Below are 26,637 nucleotides of genomic sequence, written 5' to 3' on the forward strand. Positions count from 1 at the left end.
CTCGTATTAGCACGAGCTGTTAAACAACAACTTAACCCCTCGTAAAACAAATAACTATTATACGTTTAATAAAATTAATGAAACGAATAAGAATCAGCGACCTCTATACTGTAGCGATGTTTACCACATTATTTATTCACTCGTCAAAATCGTGTAAACACTGATCATTGTCCGTCGCACAATATTTGTATGTTTGTTTGTGGGTGTGCGAATGTTTCATCAACAAATGAAAGTTGATTGCGTCAAATTGCCAAATAAATTGTAGCGAATTATTTACAGAAGATTGCCAAATGGGTACGAAGTTAGCCAAATTTAAGGTCTTAATTAACCCTTTGAACACCACGTCTATCGTGTGCAGCGCATCGTGAACTTTGTCGGAATGCACGAAGGTTGTTATTGCTCTGTAGCCCCGCGCATCAGTTGACATCTTTGGCAGTCAAAGGGTTAATTATGTGTATTCTTAAACTTTAAAATCGTTTTGAGGTATTTTAAATGTAGTTTGTCATACACACTGCCATAGAGTTTTTGCTACAAGAGAAAGAATCAAATCTTACTTGAAATATGCTGGTTTTGCTTAGGAGTCGTAGACCAATAACACTTACTAATGGACCATTATACTGACGTTAACTTTAAACATTGTTGCTGATTAAAACCACACGTGATAATCAGTAAGATTTCGCGTCTAAAAGATCCAAGGAAAAGCGATAAATTAATTAAATTAATATATGTTTGACGCAATTAACTTTCCTACCACCATCTTCATGCAAATGAAGACATCATCACGTGTCTAATCCATTCCCACCGCTTTAAATGTAGACGTGCCCTCCGACAACTACCACCAGCAGCTCGAGAACTACGCCAACGAGATGCTACCAGTCCCGCCGCCCCAAAAACAACCCCAAGTCTACCAGCCACCCCCGGCGTACCAGAACCAGAATCAAAACCAATCCTACCAGAATCAGAACCAGCAATATCAGAACCAGAGTTACCAGAGTAACCAGAGTAATCATCAGCCGGCGTATAATCAGAATCAATATCGACCGCAGCCGAAACAATATGAAGATTACCAGCAGAAATACGACGATTACCAAAACCAATTCGCCTACGGACAGTATCAACAACCAGGGGCTAATTATGGGGTTGGAAGCCAGCAGAAGATCGGTAGGATTCAAGACTATGATCCGCTGGTAGACGGCCCGCGGGTGCCGCCCAATACTCAGCGGGCGTCGGCCACGCTCATCTATAACAGCACGAGTGATGGGAAGAGAGGTTTGTGGTTTTTGCTTTGGGGTGCTTTATTTGTGGGAGAAATTGGAGTGTGGACAAATTGGTCTGGGTATTGTGATCACCAACACACACACAAAGTGATATAATGGTTATTATATCACTATTGTGTACAATACTTTTTAAGTCAACTAAATTTTTTTTTTTTTCTACTATACAACCTAAATAATGAAACAAAATTGGTAAGTCTCTCAGTAGAATAAATTATAGAACAAAAGTGATTTTTTAGAATAAAGAAGCTCGCTGATGTATTTTATTTATTTATTTTAAATTTTATTGAACATCAAAAAATGTACAAATGCCGGACTTATGCCTCATGACATTCTACCAGTCAACCATAGCGCCAAACAAAGAATACAATACAACACAACAACCAGAAAGAGGAAGGTATGGTTCTTAACCTGTGGTCTTGTCCTCTTGACCGCGGCAAGACGTAATTGGTCAAATTCATAATAGTTCACTAAAACTTTTCGTAATGAAGTCATTATAATTGAGTCGGAAGCCCATAGTGAAAAGTATGCGGTTATAGTTTGGTATACGAAGTTTTAATTTAACCATTGAACTCTACGAGTAGAAAAGAAGTATTGCAGTGTCTCAGTTTATTCCTTTTCCAGGCCGCACCAATCTACAAGGTTTTCCCAAAAAATCCAAATATATTCCAATTAATCCAGCTTTAATGATTCATTTGAAGATAAGTAACATTTCCTGAAAGTGTAATCTAATTTGAACCTTACATCGGAATGCTAAAGTTGAAATTCTAATGGCGCGTATGTGGTCGATAAATCGTACTATGCCTGGAAAATTTATTAAGCTTTACATTAAATGGGCTTAATTATTGTTGTAGTTTTGCGGTAAGATTTAGTAGTTATAGCTCATCAATAAATTACAATAATTGTCTCGCTCGCTAGATGCATGACAAAAACTTTATTTTTTTTTCTCGATGATTGCCAAGAGCTAAACATTTAATGCAAAGGTAGATTTATCAAAGCATGCATTTTTACGCATCAAAATGAATACCCGATAACCCAAAGTTTTCATCCAGGGTCCCACCACCAGCAACAGCCAGCCCAGAGCACGCGGCAGATCGGCCGCGTGGCCGACCTGGACCCGCTGGGCTCCGAGCGCGCCGCCTACGCCGGCCCCGACCAGAACTACATGCAGGTCATGTCCAACAAGCACGAGCCCGAAGTGCAGGTAAATGCGGGGTCTTTGCATGAGTTGTTGATTTATATTAGAAATAACGGAGCACCTAGGATACATCCCTGTGGAACCCCGTAAATTTATATAGCAATATTGTGATCGATAGTGTCAAAAGCTTAACTTAGATTTAACAGCAGACACAAAGTGGTTCCTTTGTTTTTTAATGGTTGTTAGTCTCCAACAATTATGAGCCTAATGTACAGCCTGTACAGATGTAGAGTACATGTGTACTGCCCCTTTCTCACCACCAATATAGCAAGCTTAGAAATAATGATAGATCGGTCGTGTCAGCGATCTAGATCCGCCGGCTTCGACCAGGACTACATTCAGGTCATGTCTAACAAGCACGAGCCTGATGTGCAGGGACTATCTGATAAAGGTCTATTGGTATTATTAGCGATCTGTATACATTTCAAAGTTGTCTCCCGAAAGAAATCGTTGACTTTTAGGAACAACGGAGGACCCAGAATACATCCCTGTGGAACCCCGTAAGCTTATATAGGAGTATTGTGATCGATAGTGTTGAAGGCTTTACCGAGATCCGGCAGCGGATACAAAGTGATTTTGTTTTTATTTTTAATTATTATTCGTCTGCAAGTGACTCGTATCTTCTCATTCTTCCTTTTCTTTTTCTCTCATTTTAGCGATTATCCTGGCCACGTGTCGGGTACTCAGGTTTTGTATCTCGAGTTTTGTATCACCCTCGTCTAGATGATTCCTCGAGTAATAAATTGAAGAAGTTCATATTTCTCGTTAAAAACATGATACGATTAAAATATAATCAGTTTTTGGATATTCTTTAAAAACTTACCTCGTTATGTTCATTCACTAACTGCAGCATTTCCACGTTACGGATACTCCTTCACATGATATTTTTAGGATCCCGTTTTTCAATATTACATCGTATTAACAGAAAGTATACATCGCGATGTACGACTACGAAGCGAACGACAGCGACGAGGTGTCGTTCCGCGAGGGCGACCTGATCTCCAACGTGACGGCCATCGACGAGGGCTGGATGACGGGGCGCGTGCTGCGCACCGGCCGCACCGGCATGCTGCCCGCCAACTACGTCGAGCGCGCGCCGCCAGGGACCTACACGCACTGAACTAACCATACCCACCTTCATAGCGACCGGTAAGCGAAGTACCTTGCTGTGCGCCACCTATGAAAAACTTTGTCGGTATAAAAAGGCGCGAAATTCAAATTTTATATGGAGATCGTGCGCCGCAAGGGACCTACACGCATTAAGGTAAACATACCCTTTCTGCCCTCCTAAACTAAAAGGCGGTATCTCAAAAACAAATGAACTTGAAAATGGAACTTAAGGATTAGGATTTTAAGGTAAGATATATCCGGATAATTCCAAATATCGAACACCGGATAATTCCGGACTTATGACGGAATTTCGGGTGATTTTCATCTGATCCGACAAACGAAATAACCCGAATACAGCCTACACAGAGCTGCTAAAGTGCATAAATTAAATTCGTTCATAAAGTGGGTTTGCACTTTTGCAGCTCGCTGTACATCTTTACGTTCAATTTTCATTTGAGATACCGCTTTTAGCTTTTTTATAATTACCGGAAAGCGAAATAAATTATGAAGTACCTTGACGCGACTAACGATATAGACAGCTTTAATTTGAATACTACGGGAACGGGTTCATATCATTCTTATGACTGTTACTATGGGTACTTTACCACTATTTACGGGCACAACCTAAGGACAATTATCACTCGTCGGCTATCCTGAACTGAAGGGCTAAGATAGTCGGTTCTTTATCATTTGTCACCATGCCTGTCACGTTCTAACAAGTATGCAAGTGCGAAAGTGATAAAAATACGACCGTGCTACAGCCACTGCACTGAGCTGTGTTTTATATCCCGAATACAAAAATGACCGTTCAATTCACTACTGTCCAAACATTCTGCTTTTGTACTACAATACCGAAATACCGGAATATCGGACCGATATTTACCATATTATAGTACCGGAATTGAAGAAAACCAATATTGAAATTCCAGTATCCGAAATTTTTAGTTTCGTTTTATAAAAGACTGATTTAATACGACGAAAAGTGTGATTGTTGGGAATATTAAGTTTAATAGACCTTTCTTATATTACTACTAATAAATTATATTATTATATACTTATAAAAAATTTAAACAGACCATTTTCATTAACTATTTGACTGTTTTTCCCATAAAAAAAGATTTTTGGTTATTTTCCATATCGCTATTAGTTCCGGTATTTTGAGCTAATATTGGATTACAATACCGTATTGAGAATCGTCCGATTTTGGACGCCTTTTTAAAACTAATTTCGTACTAATTGGCAAATCGGCTGGACAATTAGAGATAATCGAACTTTTATTTTATTATTTGGGAAATAAAAACAAGGTTTAAACGAACTTTGAAGCTCTGACATTGCTTACCACTATTTTACCTTAGAATTGTTATATTTGGTATTTTTGTACCAAAACCAACAAAAAGTTGTCAAAATATTCATATAAATATATTTTATGTAGTAACTAACTTTATGACACTCGTCAAAATGCTACTTCATTAGAATTATATAAGATGCATTTCTTGCATTTCTAAAATAACAAATTTGTATTAAACTAGGAACGTAAAAGTGCTTCTAGTTTAGATATATATAGTACGTGTTATCCACGATGACGCGCAGCCAAATCTAAACTTTAATACTATGACAAAATGAATCAAGGCATGCGTCTTCGTGAATGACACGATGTATACCCAATACGATGTATAAACAAGGGTTGTGTCCAAAATAAACTAAATAGTATTTCATTCAATCTGTCGAACATCATTCAATCAACGATCAAAATATCAAAATTTATTTATTTATTTATATGCTCCTATTGCCAAACTTTGCAATTGTATAGGTTGTAACATTTTATATGTAAAATACATATCGTTTTACTTCTTAGCACGCGTTTAAAATGTACAGTCAGTGGTCCAATTGTTTTATATATATGCTTACTGAAAAGTTGATAGCATCGGGGGACTCTGTATCTTACAATGTTAATATGTCATTGAAAACGTTTTTTTTCTTGACCTTATTTCAATTTTGGAAAAGTAGGTATTTATGCTGATGACTACTTTTTCTTTAGATTCTCTCTAGACGTAATTGTATTTAATTTTTGGGAAAATACATTTTAGACTATTGGAAATGTCTCGAAATTGTCTCAACTTAGATTAAAGTAGAAACTGGCTTTAAACACGTCATTCCAGTTTATGTAATATTTTTATATACATTTACAATACTGACTTATGGATTGTTGTAATTAGGGTTAAGGAGGGAACAGTGGCTCGGTAAAGAAAAACCGGGTACAGTGGCTCACTCAACCTAGGTTCAACACAAGAGAGGCGATATTTGGGCGACTGAGCCACTGTTCGAGCTGAGCCACTGTTTCCGCCTTGACTGTACACATAATGCCTGTAAATATTAAAGATGTCTGAAAATACTAATATGTTAAATGCAACCTTAAGCAATTTAGCTTTTAATTTGTTTCATTAATTCCATGAACATACATTCATGGTGTATAAATCCATATTTAATATTTAAATAACTGATAAACGTAATATTGCTGATTTTAAATAATTTTAAGTCATGAACTTTTTAAACAGCTTAAGAGTTTTAAGAAATACTGTTTTAATATCTATATTTTTCTATTCAATATTATAAAACCTCATTTTACCTAAGCTTAACAAAATTGTACGCAGATTTCTCTCGGCGTTAATTATGTATTTCTTATAAATATTAAAATATAAATGTTGTTGTCATCATCATGAAATCCTGTATTTTAATGCATTTTATAAAATATGGCATTTTAACCTTTTGAACGCTTTATGTCATAAACAAAAACGTCACTAACACGCTATAAGGTCCCGGGTACAAGCGAGCTAATGTGAACCTTACTCGAAAGTGTGAAGGTTACTTTGATAGCATCCACCATAACACCTATAGGTGTCCTTGGCGCTGTGGGCACGACTAGTAACCACGACTTTAGGTGTTCTTGGCGTTCAAAAGGTTAAAAATATATCGCATTGATTTTTTTACATTCTTATTTAACATTCCGTGTTTTTTATTTCTTATTTATGTCGGTTGTTAACATGCTCGTGTTTTACATTAATGTCCATAATAATTGTCAATAAGCAGTAAAAATAAGCTGGTCTTACGAAAATATTAAATAAATACACATATGACCAATGTATTGAAGCAATTTTCTGTTCTAGCGAGAAAATAAGATTTTCCGGGAAAAAAAATCAAGTTAGATATTCAAACATATCCAGTTTTAGAAATAAAAGTTTTTTAACTTCAAAATAAATGGATTTTGTAAAATTAGATGAAGTTGATCATTTCTAATTAAGTTTTTATTCGCTAGAACAAATAGAATAAATGTACTATGCCAATAGCTTTTATTTTTAATTAAGGAGGTACCTAGGTCACTGTTAAAGTGCAGTTAGCTTAAGTTAATATTTTATTTATTATCTTTTTTTAACCAAAATCACGACGATAATGTATAATAATATGTATAGATCAGAACTAGTATCAAGTTTTCTTACATACTTAGGGCCTATGCACACCGCTTTCTAAAAACGCGCGTCGACAGTGCGTTAAAAGAAACACGGTGTGTATATGCCTTTAAATTGGTTATAGTTGTTGACAAAGATTCATTGATTGTAACATGTGTAAGGGCGGTTTCAGACAAGCGTATTTGGTCGTTTCGACGGTACAAGCTTTCTCCCTACATTTAGTAGAGCTTACAAGCTCGTACGCGTACGCCCATATAAAACGCTAGTCTGCAACCGTCCTAAAGTTTAAGACAACTTTAAATTGGTTATAGTTGTTGACAAAGATTCATTGATTGTAACATGTGTAAGGGCGGTTTCAGACAAGCGTATTTGGTCGTTTCGACGGTACAAGCTTTCTCCCTACATTTAGTAAAGCTTACAAGCTCGTACGCGTACGCCCATATAAAACGCTAGTCTGCAACCGTCCTAAAGTTTAAGACAAATTTGTACTTCGATTTTGACAGGCGTTGTAGATGGCGCTGTACGCTGTTAAAAGGGGCACGTTATTTCTTAGACTTCTCTTCTACAGTCAATAATTCTTTAGTTGTTTACTATTACTATAGTATTGACGTATATTTACAAGATATTCATACAGGATGTCTCCCATCATGGGGCTTTAAATGCAGGGCTCGATTTACTTTTACTATGGCCCTAACACCGAAATCGCGAAAATTTTTAGGGGTTGGTCCCATAGTAAGGGCCAGTAGGCCTCAAGAGCTCTTAGACCGCGGGCCAGGAGTATATTTCGTCAGTGATCGCCTCCCGGCTGATACTTTGTCAGATGCTGTTTTAAATTTAAAAAAAAAACCGTCAGTCGGTTGTATCGCGGTGGAAAGACCGTCAATTGTAAAATGAACATGTAAACACGCGCCTCACCACGCCCGCAAAGTATGCGTAATGTGTGAATTGCGTAAACCGTTTATGGCGTTTCAGGCGTTTTACCTGATTAAATGCTACATGCAAAGTTTCAAGATTTGTTGTTGCTATCATAAAAAGGTAAAGCGCTTATATTTTATATGATCGCATCAACCAGCTGACGTTCTTACCACCACGATATAACCGGCTGACGAAGCTTTTAACCCTTTTCCAGGCATAGTACGATTTATCGACCACATACGCGCCATTAGAATTTCAACTTTAGCATTCCGATTTAAGGTTCAAATTAGATTACACTTTCAGGAAATGTTACTTGTCTTCAAATTAATCATCAAAGCTGAATTAATTGGAATATATTTGGCTTTTTTGGGAAAACCTTGTAGATTGGTGCGGCCTGGAAAAGGGTTAATTAACAATAGTCCGTGTTTTAACCGTTTGACCGCCAAAGACGTCAACTGACGCGCGCGGCTGCAGCCTAATATCAACCTTCGTCCATTGCGACAAGGTTCACGATGACGCGCCGCGCACGAGGCGTGGCGTGTATAGGGTCCTAGTTTTGTATTTGTATACATGGTGTTATGTATTGTTATTGTTTTATTTTGACTAATCACTCGTTTGACCAGAGGCGGATAACCCATATAAACGCCGGCGACATCACAACGCTCCGGGCAGTATTAACGTTTCGTCCAATGTTACAGTGCCTTTGGAATATTATATTTTTTAAACTGAAACGCGTGTTTTTATTCATTTTGATCCCATAGCCTCGTAAACCCCAAGGTCCTATAATTACTTCAATGTAATTTAAATTATTTTCAATTGGAACAGAGTTCCACTTTTTTTTGTTTCGTTCGATTTCGAAGCCAAAGAAATTCAACCATATTTCCTATACTATTTAATTCAAAAGTACAGTCGCCATCAGATATATCGGAGCGGCCAAGGCGCTCACAAATATCTAAACACGCCTCTATTTTTAAGGCGTTAGAGTGCGTGTTCAGATATTTGTGAACACCTTGGCCGCAACGATATATCTGATGGCGACTCTATACCTATATAATAGTACATTACGATACAAGTGCGAAAAATAGGAAATTCGAAACGAGTGGCGATAAATTAAAACACGACCGAACGTTTTAAATCGACACGAGTTGCGAATTACCTATTCGCACATGTATCGTACAACGTTTTACAGTACATATGGCCCTTTAAATGTTCGACACAGTAACGTAATATGCTACTTCTAGCACTAGTGCTATAAAGTAGCCCCATATGTACTGTAAAGGTAGATTTCACAATGTGACGCAAAATTCAAATAAGCAATTCTTTTTTCGATTGATTCGAAAAATCGGCTTCCTAGCATTTTCGCAAGTACTGGCCAATCAAATTAGATTATTTTGAAGAATTAATTTCCAGCAAGCTGGAAATCGTTTTAACACATTCACTGCCGGGAACCCACCTGATGGGCGCTCGTGAACTTTGTTCAGATGCCGGACAACCCGCTGGGCGGGTTGTTTTGTACGCAGCTATAGACCACCGGTTTCTGGGGTAGTGCGCCGTTTTTTGTCTGACAGTGAATGTGTTAATACCTTCATTTGGTCCTAAATGCGTGTAATCCGAGTTTGCGCAATACCAGGAAGCAACGAGAATCTAAAACTTCAATTTCGGTGCAGTGGTATAGTCTATCCGTTTTTCTAAGATCCAGTACGGCATTTTAAATCTATGGCGAACTTGATCTTTGGAATCGGACAGGCTGTACAGCCGAAATCAAAAGTTAGAAACCGGGTAAATTTCCAAATTGTTGCACATTGTTGAGATCAATACCTATCTACTTTTTATACCTAAGATGGATTAATTTTGAATTATAATTATGCTTATTCTACGCAGAATTTAACTCCCTTTAATATTGAATGGAATGACATTTCAATCGGAAAAACTAAAAAAAGCGAAAATTTCGCTCCCAAAAGTTATACACAACTGGGATTGCTCAAACTCTGATACACGCATTTAGGAACAAATTACGCTACCTATTAAAACAATTCCAGCTTACTGAAACTTGAAACGCTTTTTATAAATCTAATTAGATTGATCTACTAAGAGTAGAATTTAAGCATCATTGTTGGGTATTGGTATGTATGAGGACACGAGTGAAACGCACCGTAGCTATTTGCACACTGATTTATTGACAGTAGGCCTACCGCGGAGTGCGCGGGCGCAGCCGCTGCTAACCATACGTACTAGCCCTCCACCTTTATTTAACAATACCTTAAAAGTATTTCTTAAAATCTAAATTAAGTCTAGCTTTCCGCGGTGGCAAGGGTTTTAGGGCATTCGTGTCTTGAGGGTCTGAGTTCCCGGGTTGTTGAGATGACTGGTCCTCCGGGGAGGAGTAGACACGTTGGATATCCACGTTCTCGGATTTCTGAGAGCACTGACCCTCTGGGGATATATTATTACCCTCTTCCCCCTCTGCCGGATGAAAAGTGTCCGAGTCTTCAGGTGCGTCCGGAAGCGCCGGCATAGTCGGCCTTACGACTGGTTGGCTGACGCTTTGGGAGGCGACCGGGCCAGGCACGGGCAGGAATACGGTTGGCTCCTGTGTGCTCGGCACCATGTGTGTAGTGGGCACCATACATTCCGTAGTGGGTGAATTGGTTTGTTGCCCTTTGTATATAACAATTTGGTTGATATGTTTTTTTATAACGTTACATGTTTCTTTATCTTCTATTAAATACAACCGTTGACCTAGTTTTTTTGTTATTTTTCCTCTTACCCATTGAAATTTGTTTTTATTAATGTATTTCTTATATAATATCTGGTCCTCGATATTAAAATCGGTTCTTTCTGCGCCACCGTGATAATTAACCTGTGAGGACTGTTTATCTTTTACCGACGAGGCGAAGTTGGTGGACGATGATGGCGGTGAGTTTACATTGGTCAATAAGTCTAATCTGGACTTTAACTTTCTACCAAAAACCAACTGCGCAGGTGAAGTACCAGTGGTCGTATGAATAGAATTTCTGTAGTCAAATAAATACTTCATTAATTTACAGGTAATTTTAGCATTGGAAATATTTGACATAAGTACAGCTTTTATCCCTTTTTTAATTACTTTTACATACGTCTCGGCTTGTCCGTTGCTAGCTGGTTGGTACGGCGCACTCGTTAAGTGTGTTATTTTGTTTAGCGAACAGAACTGTTTAAAATCGTCTGACGTGAACGCCGTGCCATTGTCACTGACTATACATTGAGGGGTACCGAATCGAGACATCACTTCGCAGAGTTTCTCAATAACACTATGAGTCGTTGTGTTTGATTTCATATCGAAGCACTCGACCCATTTACTGTAAGCATCCACTATAACCAAATATGAGTGATTATTTATTGGGCCGAGAAAATCGATATGCAACCTTTGAAACGCGTACTCAGGATACGGCCATGGCACTACTGTCACCCGTGGAGGTGAAGGCCGTAGCTGAATGCATACGTTGCAAGCGCCAATGATTCTCTCAATTGCTTGGTCCACACCTGGAAACCAAAATTTCGAACGAATTTCCGATTTGCACTTAACTATTCCTAGATGCGAACTATGAACTTCCTGCAGAACTTGTTCCCTAAGCGCTAGTGGTATAACGATTTTGTGCCCTCTCATTAAGCACCCGTTCTCAACTGATAATTCGTTTCTGCATAAATGATATGGTTTTAAGTGGTTATCGCTAACCTTTTTCGGCCAACCATTCCTAACAAAGTCACATACCTTGTGCAGCTGAATATCCTTTAACGTTTCGCGACGCAAATCTTCAACTGTTATAGGTAAGCATCCATCTACTACGAAGTTTACATACGCCGCGCGGTCATCAAATTCTTGAGCTGTGACGTCACGCCCCGGCGACGATACGCTGTTGTTAAGTGCAAGTGGTGCGCGCGAGAGATAATCGGCACTATTATTCTGACTCCGTACGTATTCAATAACATAATTGTACGCCGATAAGAAAATTGCGTACCTCTGCAGACGATTTGCCGTGACCTCCGGAATACCTTTTTGGGGTCCAAATATAGAAAGTAACGGTTTGTGGTCTGTTCGGAGAATAAACGGCTGCGATCTACCATAAAGATAATGATGAAACCTTTTAATTGCAAAAATTATTCCCGTTGCTTCCCTTTGAATTTGGGAATAGTTTTTTTCGGCATCCCGTAAGACTCGCGATGCAAAGGAAACGGGCCGTTCAATTCCATCAGTACCTACTTGAGATAAGAGACATCCCAGGCCGACTGGTGACGCATCAGCTGTAACAATTATTTTAGCTGATGGGTCAAAATGCGCTAAAACCTGATCAGAGGACAACTGCCGCTTAATTGTCTCGAATGCATTTTGATGAATCGGCGTCCACGACCATTTAACGTTTTTCCTTATTAGGTCATATAGAGGGCTTAAAATGCTAGATGCGTCAGGCACAAAGTTACGATAATAATTAACTAGTCCTAAAAAAGACTGTAACTGAGCTACATTCTCAGGCCGCGGTGCCTTACTAATTGCAGCTACCTTTTCTTGCGATTTTGAAATACCTTGTTTATTTATTACATGACCTAGATACGATATCTCATCTTTAAAGAATTCGCATTTGTCTCTTTGCAGCGTTAAGCCGGCGTCCTTGAACCTCGCAAGTACATTATTCAATCTTTGCAGGTGCTCTGTCTTGTCGCGCCCCGTTATCAACACGTCATCCAAAAAGCATAATACGCCGTCCAATCCTGCTAACAACGTATTTAAGGCGCGTTGAAAAATAGCCGGCGAACTTGTTAACCCAAAAATTAATCTTTTATACTTAAACAGTCCGCGGGAGGTATTTATACATGTTATATTATTGGGATCATTTATGGGAAACTGATTGTAGGCCATAGACATGTCTAACTTCGAAAATTGAACTCCGCCGTGTAACTTCGCGAATAACTCATCTACCGTTGGTAGCGGATAGGTCTCCGCGATCAGCTGTTTATTGATAGTGCGCGAGTAGTCCGCACAGATACGCACGGAGCCGTCACGTTTTAACACGGGCACAATAGGCGAAGCAAACTCTGAATGTTCTACTGGTTCCAAAATTCCTAAGCCCACTAACCGATCGATTTCGTTCTCCACTTTACTCTTAAGCGCAAATGCAATTGGACGAGCTTTAATAAATACCGGTTTTGCGTTATCTTTTAAGTTTAAATTTATCTTGTATTTATTAAAGCAGCCCAGGCGGTCTACAAAAATATCCTTATAGTCAGATAGGGTTTGTTGTACCATATCTGTATCCGTACAATAATTGATTGGTGCGGGGGGAATTCGTGCTAACTCTAGGTCGAATTTCGAAATAAAATCGCGACCTAGGAGCGGTGGTCCACCATCTGGAATTACATAAATGTCCAAATGGATTTCGCGGCCGTCATAGAATATCGGTACATTAATTACGCCCGTACTATCCAATGTTTGTCGCGTGTAGCCGAATAGTTTTTTCTTTGGGGGTAACAATGGCACGTCGCTAAAATAAAATTTATAAGCTTTGTCTGAGATAGCCGAGACTGCCGCCCCACTGTCTATCTGGAACTTAATTGAAATGTTGTATACCTTTATAGTTTCGACCATAGGTGCCCCACCTTCCGAACGAATATGAAAAAACTCACCGTCATCACTTTCGTTCACCTCTTCCGACTCGATATATTTCACCGCCTTGCACATGTTACTTAAATGGCCCTTTGTTTGACACTTTCTACACTTATAATTTCTAAAACGACACTTTGTAGCACTATGTTTGTATCTACCACACACCGAGCACTGGACGTTAGACGACGATGCAGACGAGCCCGTAGATGCTTTTTCAATCTGGAACAGACCGCTGGCTTCCGTAGCCACCGGGGCTCCAGCTAGGCCAGTGGCAGCGCCACCGGTGCGAGCAACTCTGATACTCTCCGCCAAATCTATCGCCTTAGACAACGTGAGCTCCCCGACATTTTGCGCGAATAGCTTTTCGCGCTCTCGGCCCGGGAGCATACCCATTACAAATCTATCGAGAATAGCGTCCTCCATATTTTTAAATTCGCAGTGCGCGGCGAGGCCCTTCAGACGCGCAGCCCACTGCACGTGACCTTCGCCCGCTTGCTGGGTGGCCGAATAAAAATGGAAGCGTTCCACGTACCCGCAGCGTTTTGGTGTGAAATGAGCGTCCAAAATCTTCACCACATCCGAAAATCCTTTTTCTTCTAACGTAGCCGGTAATGCTAAATTACTTGCCAGCCGGTAGGTAGATTCGGCGAGTGCGCTTATCAAGATAGCTCGCCGTTTCACTTGCGCTTTATCTGTGTCGTCATTAATATCGTTGGCTATGAACCACTGAGTTAGCCGATTCTTGTAGGTTCTCCACTCTTGGGTTTCATGATTAAAAACCGAAATTAACCCAAAAGTACCAGCCATCGCCGCCAATTTGGTATGTATGAGGACACGAGTGAAACGCACCGTAGCTATTTGCACACTGATTTATTGACAGTAGGCCTACCGCGGAGTGCGCGGGCGCAGCCGCTGCTAACCATACGTACTAGGTATCAAACTGGTTTTGGCGTATTTTGCAAGCGTTTGGCTTCTCCCCAGTATGCCTATGTTCAAGCAGATCTTGCATATTTTGCAAGGGAATGGTTTCTCACTTAAATAGGCAAGTATATTTCTCTTTAAATAAATTGTTTTACGCCGTGCCACTCTGATATGCTGGCGTAGAGTGGTTTTCAGTGCAGGAATGATTCGAGCAAGAATTAGCCTGAGAAAACATCATATATTAATCATATTATGCCTAATAAAAGTAATAAATTACGATCTCTGTGAATTTTATACACACTATGATACAATTTAATTTATACCACACAAGCTCGGACGCTGGAAGATAAAGAGGGTCTCTTTATTTTCGAAAAACGGAAGAGAAAGTTGCATTTTATCCACAAGAATGGCAAAGTAATTTGATGCAAATGATTCTTTCACGACACATTTCAACAGATCAATGGCGATGCTGAGTATAATGGCTTTGTGCGATCAATTAGCCAAAGTGTATTTCCATTTTTATTTGTTTTTTTTCCATAAGAATATTTTTTCTAAGACAGCAGCAAACACCTAAAGTGATAAATAAAATCAAAGTAAATATCGGTTTGTAGATCTTTGTCTAGAAGTCAGCATTAAAAAAAATACAACAGTTGCATAATATTGTATGATATTCATTCCTAAAAACACTTCTGTTAGGATCCTATAGAAGTTGATATCATCGATCTCACTGGCAGTCATTTAATCGATAAATAAATGTGCTGGGGTAGAAAAAAACAGCAATATTAGGTTTGTACTTAATTTCTTTATAATCAATATTTAAACATCCCACAACACTTCGCATGTTTATATAACGGCACACAACTAACCACAAGACAATACAATTTTTAAAAAAACAAACCCAGTTTAATAAATAATATTTTTGTAACGAATAGAGTTTACCACTTTCTGAGTTATATCTATTAATAATTGTGGATCTAGTGTTTTTTGGGTGAACATAGGTATTCAATTTGACCCCTCCATAGTAGTACAAAATGTAGTGCATAATTATTTTCCATCGTATCTTCTCGGATACTTACGAACGTTACGAATACTTACTGACATTGAACTAGCATGACAAATACGAAAGTTTCCGAGAAAATACGATTGAAAACAATTATGAACTGTAACAAAATAATACTAAGACGCGTAAAGTAGTGCAAAATATTGTGACCGCAAAGACAGCTGAAGAGATGGTGCTATACGGTGAAATACGTTTTTGGGCTGGCCAATTGTTAGCGCTTGACAATTAGGAACTGCAAAACTCTTAACCCTTTGACCGCCAAAGACGTCAACTGACGCGTGACTCCAGCCCAATATCAACGTTCGTGCATTCCGATAAGGTTCACAATGGCGCGCCGCAAACGATAGGTGTGGCATTCAAAGGGTCAAGCCCATTGGTATTGTTATATTTATGCCTTGTTAATAAAGTTGACGAATTGTCAGTTAACTGTGTAGATATAGTGGTGCCAGGTGGCAGGTGGACCAAAATGTTGACGGATTGGTGGCCGCTTTCGGATGAAACACGCGCCTGGCGTCCGTTGGCTCGTTGGATGGATGACATTCGGAAAATCGCGTGGCACGTCTGGATGACACTAGCTCAGGGGCGGGATAAGTGGCGTACACGATGAGAGGCCTGGAGGGTAAAATGGTGATGATGATGTACATATAGTGGTTAACTGCGTCGACGATAGTAGGTACAGCGCTATCTATTCCGGGGGCGCATTTTATAAAACTACAAGTGACAATTTTATGCCCCTCGTCTTTCGTCAAGGAAGTAAGTATCAGGCGTTTACTTGTAGCTTTCAGGGGTAAATTCATAGCTTTATAAAAGGGACCGTTGTATTTGCGGCCATCTTCATCACGTCTACGCGCCTCGGCTTCTACAAACGTTGCAACAAATGACATGCAATTTCAGATAAATTGCCAGGAAAGTAGATTTAACGACTTAAATGGATCGATTAAATGCCGCAACGTAACGCAACCCGCCCGCGATTATCGGCTACATTTGGAGAGGCCTTATATTCCTTTGTCTACGGTTTGGATATGTGGTCACACGCGTATGATCCTAGTACAAGGTTCCCATTTGTAGCTCTTGAATCTATCGGCCAGTGAGCGCGTGCTGACCTTTCTGCTACATTCGGACGCGGTGAAGACTACGCTGGTTGACGGCTTGTGCGTTGGTTTGGCGTCCTCGTAGTTATCTGTGAGAGCTGGAAGGGAAGCAGTGATCGAATGCTTAATAAGAAAATGATAATTGTATGAGCTCGAGTAGTGAAAGGCACATAATCAGGATAACCGTAGCTACAAAATATGTGAAATTTTGACAGTTTTAATCCTGGTTACAGCATTTCCAGATCTATAAAGAGTGTAGCGGAGGTATAATTGTGCCGTTCTCGAGAATGTTCACGCGAGAACATTCCCCATACAAAACGGAGAACATTGCGAGAACGGCACAACTAAAAGCGGAGGTAAGTGATACTCTAGTATTGGCTTATTTCGCAAGCGTATGAGTTTTCCCCATTGTGTCTTATTTCATGCCTAGCTAATCTTTAATAAACAGATACGCCTTATCACATGTCAAGAATGGAGTGCTCCTTTAGGACGTGTAAGTTTGGGGTGCTCTACAAACAGAGTTAAGTATGTATCTAATAGAAACTAGTTTATTAAGGTTACCATTAACATCAACACACTGGGTCCTATACCATATGTAAATCAATAGAATTGGCAGTAGGTATAAAGGGATTTTCCCCTGGAATCTATATTGGGAGGTTTCGTGTTTAACCCTTTTCCAGGCATAGTACGATTTATCGACCACATACGCGCCATTAGAATTTCAACTTTAGCATTCCGATTTAAGGTTCAAATTAGATTACACTTTCAGGAAATGTTACTTGTCTTCTAATGAATCATCAAAGCTGGATTAATTGGAATATGATTGGTTTTTTCGGTAAAACCTTGTAGATTGTTGCGGCCTGGAAAAGGGTTAACCTTTTCGCCGCCATTGACTTGTTCGTGCTCCACACGGCACGACTTGATATGTTATACTTACGGGTTGTTTACGTGCAATTTTTGTCATGGCGTTAATGACACTTAACTGACGAGGCGGCGAAAGGGTTAATCGGTGGTAAGAATTATGGACACGGTGAAACTGTGTCCATAACTCTTACAGAAGACAACTAGTACTTGCAGAACACACCATTAGGTACAACTGTCAACTGTTGACGACGGCGCTCCTAGATGATGAGATGCTAGACGCTTGATCAAAGGAGAAAGCCATGCTGGAAGTGAGTCTGTGTCCCTTACAGAGGGAAACTAGTAACTAGTAGGTACATACAGAGAACACCATTGCAGTTGACCACAGAGCTCGCGGTGCTAGACGCTTGATCCAAGACGACGGAGGAAGCCACGCTGGAGGTGACTTGTGTGTCTGCCCGGCGACGGGCGGGCAGCGCACCGCACGAGTGAAACTCGCCAAATTTGCGCTCCAGGGCTTGGCTGAGGGACACATGCATTTTTATATTTTTCTAACCATAGGAAAAATGATGAATGGAATATTGCTTAGAAGATAATCCAATAAGACTACGCTTCTCTTAAAATTAGTAGAGTTGCTAAATTCCTCATTTTAATACATATCTAGTGAACCAACAAGACTGATATTTTGATATGAAATATTTTTCTAACTGACTACCTGTAATCAAAATTTTCCCCGCAAAAGTTGCAATTTTCGGAGCAGCACTGCGACATGACGTCGGAGCCTAGCGAGCGGCGGTAATTGTTCCTGCGCCTCAGATCGTTACAGCTGAAATAAAAAGATGTAAGTACCTAAATGTACAAGCTGCAGTGGGGTAATGTTGACCACATTACCCCACTGCAGCTTATAGTCAACACCAACATAAATGTGCAACTTATAGTCCAGTAAACCAATTTATAAAAAAGTCATAATCTCGCGTTGTCCCGGCATTTAGCCACGACTCATGGGTGAGCCTGGGGTGCGCTTGGCAACTAATCTCAAGAATTGGCGTAGGCACTAGTTTTTACAAAAGCGACTGCCATCTGACCTTCCAACCCAGAGGGTATAAACTAGCCCTTGGGATTAGTCCGGTTTCCTCACCATGTTTTCCTTCACCGAATTGCGACTGGTAAATATCAAATGATATTTTGTGCATAAGTTCCGAAAAACTCATTGGTACGAGCCGGGGTTCGAACCCGCGACTTCCGGATTGCAAGTCGCACGCTCTCACCGATATGCCACCAGCGTTTTTTTGTCACTAGATAAGTGCGATTTTTTTTTTTGGCAGATCGGTCCTGTACGCCTACTTTTTTCAAATTTATCGCTTATTTTTACTGACAAAATTCATTTGCCAGACCAAAACATGGACATATGGTGGTTTTGCACCGCATATTTCATCAGTGGTTGTAGCACGGTCGCATTTTTATCACTTGTCACTATGCCTGTCACGTTCTAACAGGTATGTAAGTGCGAAAGTCAAAGGCATAGTACGTGTGTCACAGATCAGTAAATTGTAAAGTTTAGGTATGATTGGGGCAGCTCGAGTTATGGGTAGAGTGTCCATAACAATTCCACCAATCTTACAATTCAAACTGAGTGTCGGTATTTAACCTTTTGAACGCTTTATGTCATAAACATCACTGAAACGCCAAGCTCCCGGGCGCAAGGTAGCTAATACACCTTACTCGAAAGTGTGAAGGTTACTTTGACAGCGTCCGCCATAACACCTATAGTTGTCCTTGGCGCTGTGGGCACGACAAGTAACGACGACTTAGGTGATCTTGGCGTTCAAGAGGATAACGTCTAAGGTGAGTTTGCCACTTTCCTGGATTGTACCTATATGTGAGTTGATAAGAAAATTGACAAACTTTGAAAAACACCTGTATGTTAGCCTCTTCCCTGTGACATCGCTGCAGCTCGAGGTAATCTTGGAGTGTCCATCGCTAGCCGACACTTCGGTCTGAGTGTCCGTTGGAGTTTTACTAGTAGGTAGGTGCATCTCCGAGTGCCTGTGGATTGGTTTTCTTTTAGCCCTGTTTGCAGTATTTATGGCAACTTTTGCAACCTTAAACTACTTATAGATACCTACTTACCCCAAACCAATATAGCCCCCTCTTGTGCTGAGCTGAACCAAAGAGAATAGAGGTGTATTGTCAAAGAAAACTTCGTAGCGACGTAAATTTACTGCCATCTTTCGACATATAATTAAAACTTTTAGAACGCCATATGACTTTGTTCATTCTTTCACTGATGTGTTCAATTTGTCAAATATCAAAAAATGGCGCCATCTAAAAGATCAAAGGCCAAAAGTATAGCAGCATCGTTTTCTTTGACAATACACCTCTATTTCAAATTTTCTTTGGCATCAGAAGTAAAAATTATATGCAAATGTTCGCATTTCGGTATGTTACGAAATGCGAACATTTGCATATAAATTTTACTTCTGATTTTTCCGTATCAAAAAACCAGTTAAGCATATTCATTTTCTCGGGTAAGGGGTCCGTGGCATTTTGTCTGCTTTGCTACCCTATATATAGTTAGGATACAATAGTACAAACAGTTTTGTTTAACGTAGAGCCTAAAATTTAATAGCCAGCTAGTTAGTTGACCGGCACGGTGGTATATTAATCCCGTCATGGACACTACCGCAGCAAGAATGGAAGTCATTGGGGATGTGACAACACTAGGAAAGGAACAGACGTTGAAAAAGATTGTACCTATTTAGTAACATGAACATTTGAATTCCTAAAATTTGGCTCCGAACGGTAGGTATGCGTTTTGCACAATTTTCTTTGGACACAACGTAATTTATCCTGTCTATTCTAGGTTTACCTAGACTTCTTAACATCAGTAAGGATCTGCGTCGAGTCGACGATCTTATCGAAGAACGAGACGATCTTCTTAAGTTTCTCATCGTGCTCTTTCGTGGGTTCAGGGTCCGTTTGAGTCACGCAGGTGATGCCGGAGCGACTGGTTGGAGGGGGCGAAGAGGGTGGGAGGGGTGGGCGGTGGTTTAACCCTAAAAGAAAAGGTGTTTAGATTCGGCTTGAGATCTATCTCGCGCGTTTCGTCTTTTGTACTACTTTTTTGTCTACTTAAATACTTACCAATTTTCATTACGTATTTAGGTTTTATAGTAAATAAAATATTGTAAAGTATTGTATACAATAGTGATATAATCAAGCTTTTCAATCTCGTACCTCACTTCGGCAACTCAGCAAGCTTCGTTGCCTAAACACGGTACTCGACTGAAAAGCTCTCGATTATATTACGATTGTACAAAATACTATTTCAAGCACTCCGTCGTAGTCTAAATAGGTTTTATATATTATTTGTACTTTTTATACCTACTGTCTCTGTATTATTTGTCACTTTGTATATTTTTTTGTTAGTTTAGTTGTCATAAAAATCTATACTGGAAGCCTGGTAGTTTCGTTCGCTCTCCTATAAGCTATCCCTAATTAATGTCCACAATTCCCGTACACACTCTATACAGTATTTTTTTAGAGTTACTAAATTGTGAACGTCATTATAAGTACTTGGAAATTAATTATTTCCGATAGGGTTCGATTCTGATGAAATAATATTTTGCCTGATTCATATTTATGAACTCCTATTAATCTCTGATTAAAAATCATCGTGTATACAGCGTGTATTTATAATACCCTTTTTAGTGCCATGATACGATTTTAAAAAAGTGCAATTTTTTTTGAATTTTTTTCAAACGACAATGTATTTGGTACCTTTATTAGTAATGACTTATGAAAGTTTAATAACGCGTCAGTACCTACCTTATGTGCGACGTTTTAAAGAAAAACAAAATTTTGTAAAACATATGGAAGTAATTTTGATGTGGTCGTATCATAAATACACGCTAAATAGCCTACCACAAAAAACTAGTGACAACTCGACTCACCAATATGTTCACTCTCGTGCTGCAACTTATCTGCGTCGCGTTCGAAGCCCTCATGACAGAAATGGCAGACGTAGCGGCGGTCGGGGAAGTGGCACAGGTTGAGGTGGTCGTTGTAGTTGATGATACCTGGAAACCGATCAATAACTACCTACCTATACTTAAATTGGAGTAACATGGTACATTTGCCAAAAAGGTGTTAAAACTGTAAATTTCTTCTTTTGTTTTCTTAAGAGTCGCCATCAGCACAGCACCGCAGTATTCACTTTTTTATACAATTGACATTAGTTTTCGTTGCTAGAAATCGCAATACAAATGAAATATTATAATTTTCCTTCCACTCGCTCTATAGGGAGCGTGCATGAACTGTAGGAGGCAGCACAGGAGCCGTCAGATTTTTGGCGCGAGGCGTAATAGTGATGTTTATTGTTCCGATGTAGCCCACAAGGTGGCAGAACCACAAAACACAAGAAAACACGTGACGTGTAAATGTACATGTTTATGGTTCCGATTCAGGCCACAAGATGGCAGACCCTCCATCGCGCACGGTCCCTATTATCTATTTATTACATTTTCTAGCAATGAAAACTAGTCAAGGTTTACCGTATAGCATCATCCGGCAGCCGGCGATAGGGCACTGGCGCGGCGTGGTGTCGAGGAGGCAGTTGCGTTGGACGGTCTGCGCACAGACGTGGGCGGGCGTGTGCATCGCGCCCTCAGACTGCGCGCGAGTCGGTCGGCGAGCGCGGCGGAATCTGGTTACATTTTAAGATAAAGAAAATTGAGTTAGACCAAGATAAGTCTGCAACGATTTTGATAGCACACGCAGTGCAAGTGTTAATTTAAAAGTCAAACTTCTATGAAAGTATGACGTATAAATAACACTCGTTGCAGACTTGTCTTGTCAAATCGTTACTGACTTGTCTTGGTCTGACTCTAGGCAGGTACTTTTTTAACGTCTATAAAGAGTTGCCAATCATAAAATAAAACGATCTCCAATAAGCTCAGCCATTATGTCATGGTGAGCCGCGGCGCTGGTTTTCAGTGGGGACCTGACGTACAACTTCCATACCTCCTGAGATGATGCCCTTATAAATTTAATTTTAACTTTTATCAAATGAGACAAGGTTCCAAATTTAAAAAAAAAAACTAAAGCTTCTGGGACTTAAAAAGATAAATATGACTTACTATGGGGACTTAGAAAGATAAATATGACTAAACTTCACCTGATTTTCCGGTGCCTCCTCCGCGTCAGACGATGGATGTCACAGTCGCTGACAGCGGTGTCGAGGCAACGATGTCGGTTGGTGCTCCGGACTTCGAGCAAGGGCTGCACGACGCATTGGAGTAAAAATAACAAACTTCACCTGATCTTTCGGTGCCTCCTACGCTCCAGACGATGGATGTCACACTCGCTGACAGTGTTGTCGTCAAGGCAACGATGCCGGTTGGGGCTCCGAAACCCGAGCAGGCGCTGCACGAAGCATTGGAAGCGTGTGCGCTTGCGTTGGCGACTCATTCTTGGCCTGGAGAAATCAAAAGACAATTGCTCACAACAGGTGTTTACCGACATATGAATAACGTATGAAAATGTGAATGCGGTTTTACAAGCTACGTGCGAATTTTTCCATTCCTTCCTATTTGTTTACACGCTTTAGGGAAGCGCATAGCGACATCTTCCGTAAATGTTCTATATTAACGGCACCGGAGTCTCAAGTTATAAGAATTAGTAATATGTGCTAACCCATACTAAACATACTTTACCAAGCAGAAACGTCTTCTTGCTTTTCTTTCATTTAAAAATTTGTAGTATCGCTTGCATCCTTATCTGTTTGATAAAAAACTTAAGCTAGTGGTTAAATAATATCAACCTGGGACAGGGACACGGGGCAGGCTGGAACACCAAATTGCTGGTTTTCGCACAGCCACAGTCATGTTCGCTGGCCAGCAACGATTCTCGGGACGCTTGTGTGGCCGCGTAGGCCTTTGTTGATGGCGCCTTGGTGCAGGATTCCGTCTCGGATGTGTTGGTTTTCGAACAGTCCACCTGAAAGTTATTTACATTCCATATGTGTGTGGTGGATATTCGTGGGTTCAAACCTCGGTTGTGTACATGTAGAGCAGAAAAAATCGCTGGCGAAAAACATGCAGCTAAAAATTCACAGACAAGAGGTTGACGGAATGACGGATTATAGTTTTGGTTGGCCTAGATTCTAGGTTTTCTAAAATTATTTGTAATCAACAAATGCTCAAAAACAGGGTCATCACATTTAACAACTTTACAAGAAAACATGTTAAAATTAAATATAGTGGTTTGCGGTTATTTTTACTGTGTAATTTTTCTTTTTAGGCAGGTGCAATAGATATTCGGTTTTCGGCCGAATGCAATCGTAGCTGCGGAATATTCGGCAAAATGGCCGAATACCAAATCGTTGCCGAATATTCGTGGCATCTCTAGTTGTAATTCACTGGAGCGGAGAACCGATGTGAATTACTACCAATATGCTATTTGCTGATTCCCGCACGTCTCTAATCTCCGCTGCAGTAAAAACAGCATAAACACTACCTGAACAGCAGTTTGGATCTCATGATCGGACGTCCCAGCACACGCGTCCAACTTGACTCGATGCGACCGCTTCCTCTTACGCGACTTCCTCCCAATATCATCAGTATCTTCCACCACACCCGTGTCCCCAGCAGCGTACGCCTCTTGCATCGGCAACATCCCTATCACACTCGCATCATAAATCTGAAACAGCTTTTTCAAACACTTATACTTCGCTTTTAACACTTCATGTTTCTTCTTCGGAACCCATTTCTCTTCTGCTTCGTTCTTTTCCGGGATGCTGGAAAGCGTGGTGCTGCGTTTGTAATGCATTGATCGGCGGTAAGTAACTACGCTACAGATGATTTTGCTTAACAAATAAAACAAGATACTAGAGTACAGGTAATTTAGATATGTCACAAATATCATCATTCACAGTTCTCCGGACGTCTTCTGCGAATGTCATCTAGAATTCTAGAAGGTGGCAGCCTTTTAGGCTTTGTGGAGAATTTTCCCGTGCCGTGTATGCATGTTGTTGTGGCATCTCCCAGTGACAGAATAGTGACAAACTTCTGAATTTGAATGGAAGTAGATTTCTTAATTTTTCGGAGACTCATATAATTCCAGCCTTCATTTTAATATAATGAAAGTAGGTGGGTGGAGATGGTGACATAGTAAAATAGTTATTTACGATACAAGTGCGAATTACCTATTCGCACGTGTATCTTACAACGTTTTTCAGTACATATGGCTCTTTAAAGTTTCGACATAGTTACATAATGTGCTAATTTACGCACTAGTGCGGAAAAGTAGCACCATATGTATTGAAAAATAAGAATGTGATAACATGAAAATGACTACTCTTGCTTTTTATAATAATTATCACTTAGACCATCTTATCTTATCTTCTAATTTTCGGGGGCCCTTGCGGATACACTTCGACCCATAGGGATCTTTTGTGTAGTTGTCCCCTAAGGAAAGATCCATTAGCTACTCAAGAGCTTTTTTGACCATTTCCATGTGCCGGGTGATGGAGCTTATGGGTAGCCTTTTGAATTCCTTTCGTTCCAGATAGCCTGCTCCAAAGTCCTTCATTCTTTGTCTGGCGAGGGCGTGACATTCACACATTAGGTGTGTTACTGTCTCTTCCTCTTCACCACACATTCGACAATCGATGTTGTCGCAGTGTCCCATCCTGGCCAAAAGCCCTTTGACCCCATAATGGCCCGTAAACACCCCTGTTATAATTTGGAGTTGTCTCCTGCTAAGTTTCCATAGCTTTTTGCTCCAACCGGAGTCTACTCCTTGTATTAAGAGCTTTGAGTGCTTTAGACCCGTCAGACTGTCCCATTCTTTTTGGTGTCTGGTCTTAGTGTGGTATTTGATAGCCATTATAATGGTTCCCTGTGAAAGCCCCACGAATGGTTCCGGACCTACTATCACTTAGACCATAATCAACAGACTCAAAATTAGAAGTATCTCTCAGTCTTTGGGATTTTGTTACAGGTGGCTAAGGACGTCAACTACTGTGACCTATTGTGGCATCGCGGCACCACCGGAAACATCATCACTATTTTTAGCATGTTGTAATCGGCTCCAATAAATTTTGGTAACAAACAAATTCTTATATAATAAAAAATTAAAAATTTAAATTTCTTTATTAAAAAACAACATTCTTCTTCTTCTTCCATTCTTCTTTCCTATGGTCCATAAATGTCTAAGTATAATGCCGCGATTTAAAAATAAAAAGTAAATGATTGATAAACGAAACGCAACTTAATTTTTATAAAGTGCATCTCCATCACCCACCATAATAAAAGTATGATTCCCATTTTTCATGCTCTTATTTCTCTCTAGTATGCTATAGGAGAAGAGGTCCGCTTTGGCAACCTAAGCGCCTTTTCTATACTGAAAAATAGTGTATACAAGCTCAAATGACTTTTGACAGTGGCTTTAGTAGAAACTTGTGCCTGCGCTAATTCTTGGGATTAGTTTTCCAAAGCGAACCAGGGGCCGATTTTTTTATCCAAGCATTCAAGATCACACTGCGACCAAAATTGTGACTGGAAAAAGCGGTGTTGACGACGATGTTAGATTGATATATATTGAACAATGTATATATATATATATATAAGCTCAATCCACCCTGTCTGACCCGGCACTGCATCACGTACTCCTCGGATAGGGCGCCTTATCCGCTTACCACATAACACTATTTTTTTGGTTACCATACCAACAAGGGTGTAGCCAGCCAGGGAACTAGTTGATATCGCCGGCGGCCTAGGAGGGGGCAGACGATGTAGAGGGGCATTCATTGTATGTACAATTTGAGCTCTAGCCAATGCCGAAGCAGTGAGATGACGTCACGGGGGACATATAAGTTACATACGACTAACAAAATTAATATTTTTCCAATATTTTTCATTTCTCATGCTCTGAAAGTACGTCGTTGTTGTTCTGTGTGCAGAAAATGATACGTTTTTGATCTGGAGCACAGTACTTTCTAAGTAGGTGTTTTCCTTTTTTAGGGTTCCGTAGCCAAATGGCAAAAAACGGAACCCTTATAGATTTGTCATGTCCGTCTGTCTGTCCGTTTATGTCCCAGCCACT

At 40.1% G+C, this 26,637-nt stretch overlaps 3 protein-coding genes across 4 annotated transcripts in view; 1 reads left to right on the forward strand and 2 right to left on the reverse strand.

Moving 5' to 3' along the window:
* Nucleotides 1-6,724, forward strand: part of LOC133531951 (LIM and SH3 domain protein Lasp) — a 45,375-nt gene extending 38,651 nt beyond the window's left edge. Inside the window, exons 5-7 of one of the 2 annotated variants that reach the window (XM_061870401.1) lie at nt 817-1,269; nt 2,327-2,478; nt 3,398-6,724. In XM_061870401.1, the coding sequence (XP_061726385.1) occupies nt 817-1,269; nt 2,327-2,478; nt 3,398-3,592 (800 nt within the window). In that variant the 3' untranslated portion in view covers nt 3,593-6,724. The remainder of the gene's footprint in view (nt 1-816; nt 1,270-2,326; nt 2,479-3,397) is intronic. The other variant, XM_061870402.1, reaches the window with a different exon arrangement.
* A 3,357-nt stretch (nt 6,725-10,081) lies between these two features.
* On the reverse strand, nt 10,082-14,535 carry LOC133532140 (uncharacterized). Its single transcript, XM_061870671.1, has 2 exons — nt 13,765-14,535; nt 10,082-10,821 (listed from the first exon to the last, which is right to left on the reverse strand). Exons 1-2 carry the CDS (start codon nt 14,404-14,406, stop codon nt 10,222-10,224), a joined length of 1,242 nt encoding a protein of 413 aa, XP_061726655.1. The 5' UTR covers nt 14,407-14,535; the 3' UTR covers nt 10,082-10,221.
* Nucleotides 14,536-15,686: 1,151 nt separating this feature from the next.
* On the reverse strand, nt 15,687-25,837 carry LOC133532139 (uncharacterized). Its single transcript, XM_061870670.1, has 10 exons — nt 24,049-25,837; nt 23,354-23,529; nt 22,850-23,008; nt 22,086-22,237; nt 21,486-21,611; nt 20,402-20,588; nt 19,450-19,578; nt 18,248-18,358; nt 17,894-18,054; nt 15,687-16,769 (listed from the first exon to the last, which is right to left on the reverse strand). The coding sequence occupies exons 1-10, from the start codon at nt 24,457-24,459 to the stop codon at nt 16,609-16,611; spliced, it is 1,773 nt and encodes a 590-aa protein (XP_061726654.1). The 5' UTR covers nt 24,460-25,837; the 3' UTR covers nt 15,687-16,608.
* Nucleotides 25,838-26,637: the final 800 nt, after the last annotated feature.

The sequence above is a fragment of the Cydia pomonella genome, chromosome 26 (genome assembly GCF_033807575.1).
Source record: "Cydia pomonella isolate Wapato2018A chromosome 26, ilCydPomo1, whole genome shotgun sequence".
In the NCBI taxonomy this organism is placed as follows: Eukaryota; Metazoa; Arthropoda; class Insecta; order Lepidoptera; family Tortricidae; genus Cydia; species Cydia pomonella.

Coding starts and splice junctions, on each gene's coding strand:
- LOC133532140 (XM_061870671.1), bottom strand. CDS start 14,406: ATGGCTGGTACTTTTGGGTTAATTTCGGTTTTTAATCATGAAACCCAA. Junction 10,822..13,764: donor CGTCTAACGTCCAGTGCTCG/GTGTGTGGTAGA, acceptor CAGTCCTCACAG/GTTAATTATCACGGTGGCGC.
- LOC133532139 (XM_061870670.1), bottom strand. CDS start 24,459: ATGATGATATTTGTGACATATCTAAATTACCTGTACTCTAGTATCTTG. Junction 19,579..20,401: donor ACTGATGTTAAGAAGTCTAG/GTAAACCTAGAA, acceptor ACCAATCCACAG/GCACTCGGAGATGCACCTAC. Junction 16,770..17,893: donor CAACTGCAATGGTGTTCTCT/GTATGTACCTAC, acceptor CTTCCCTTCCAG/CTCTCACAGATAACTACGAG.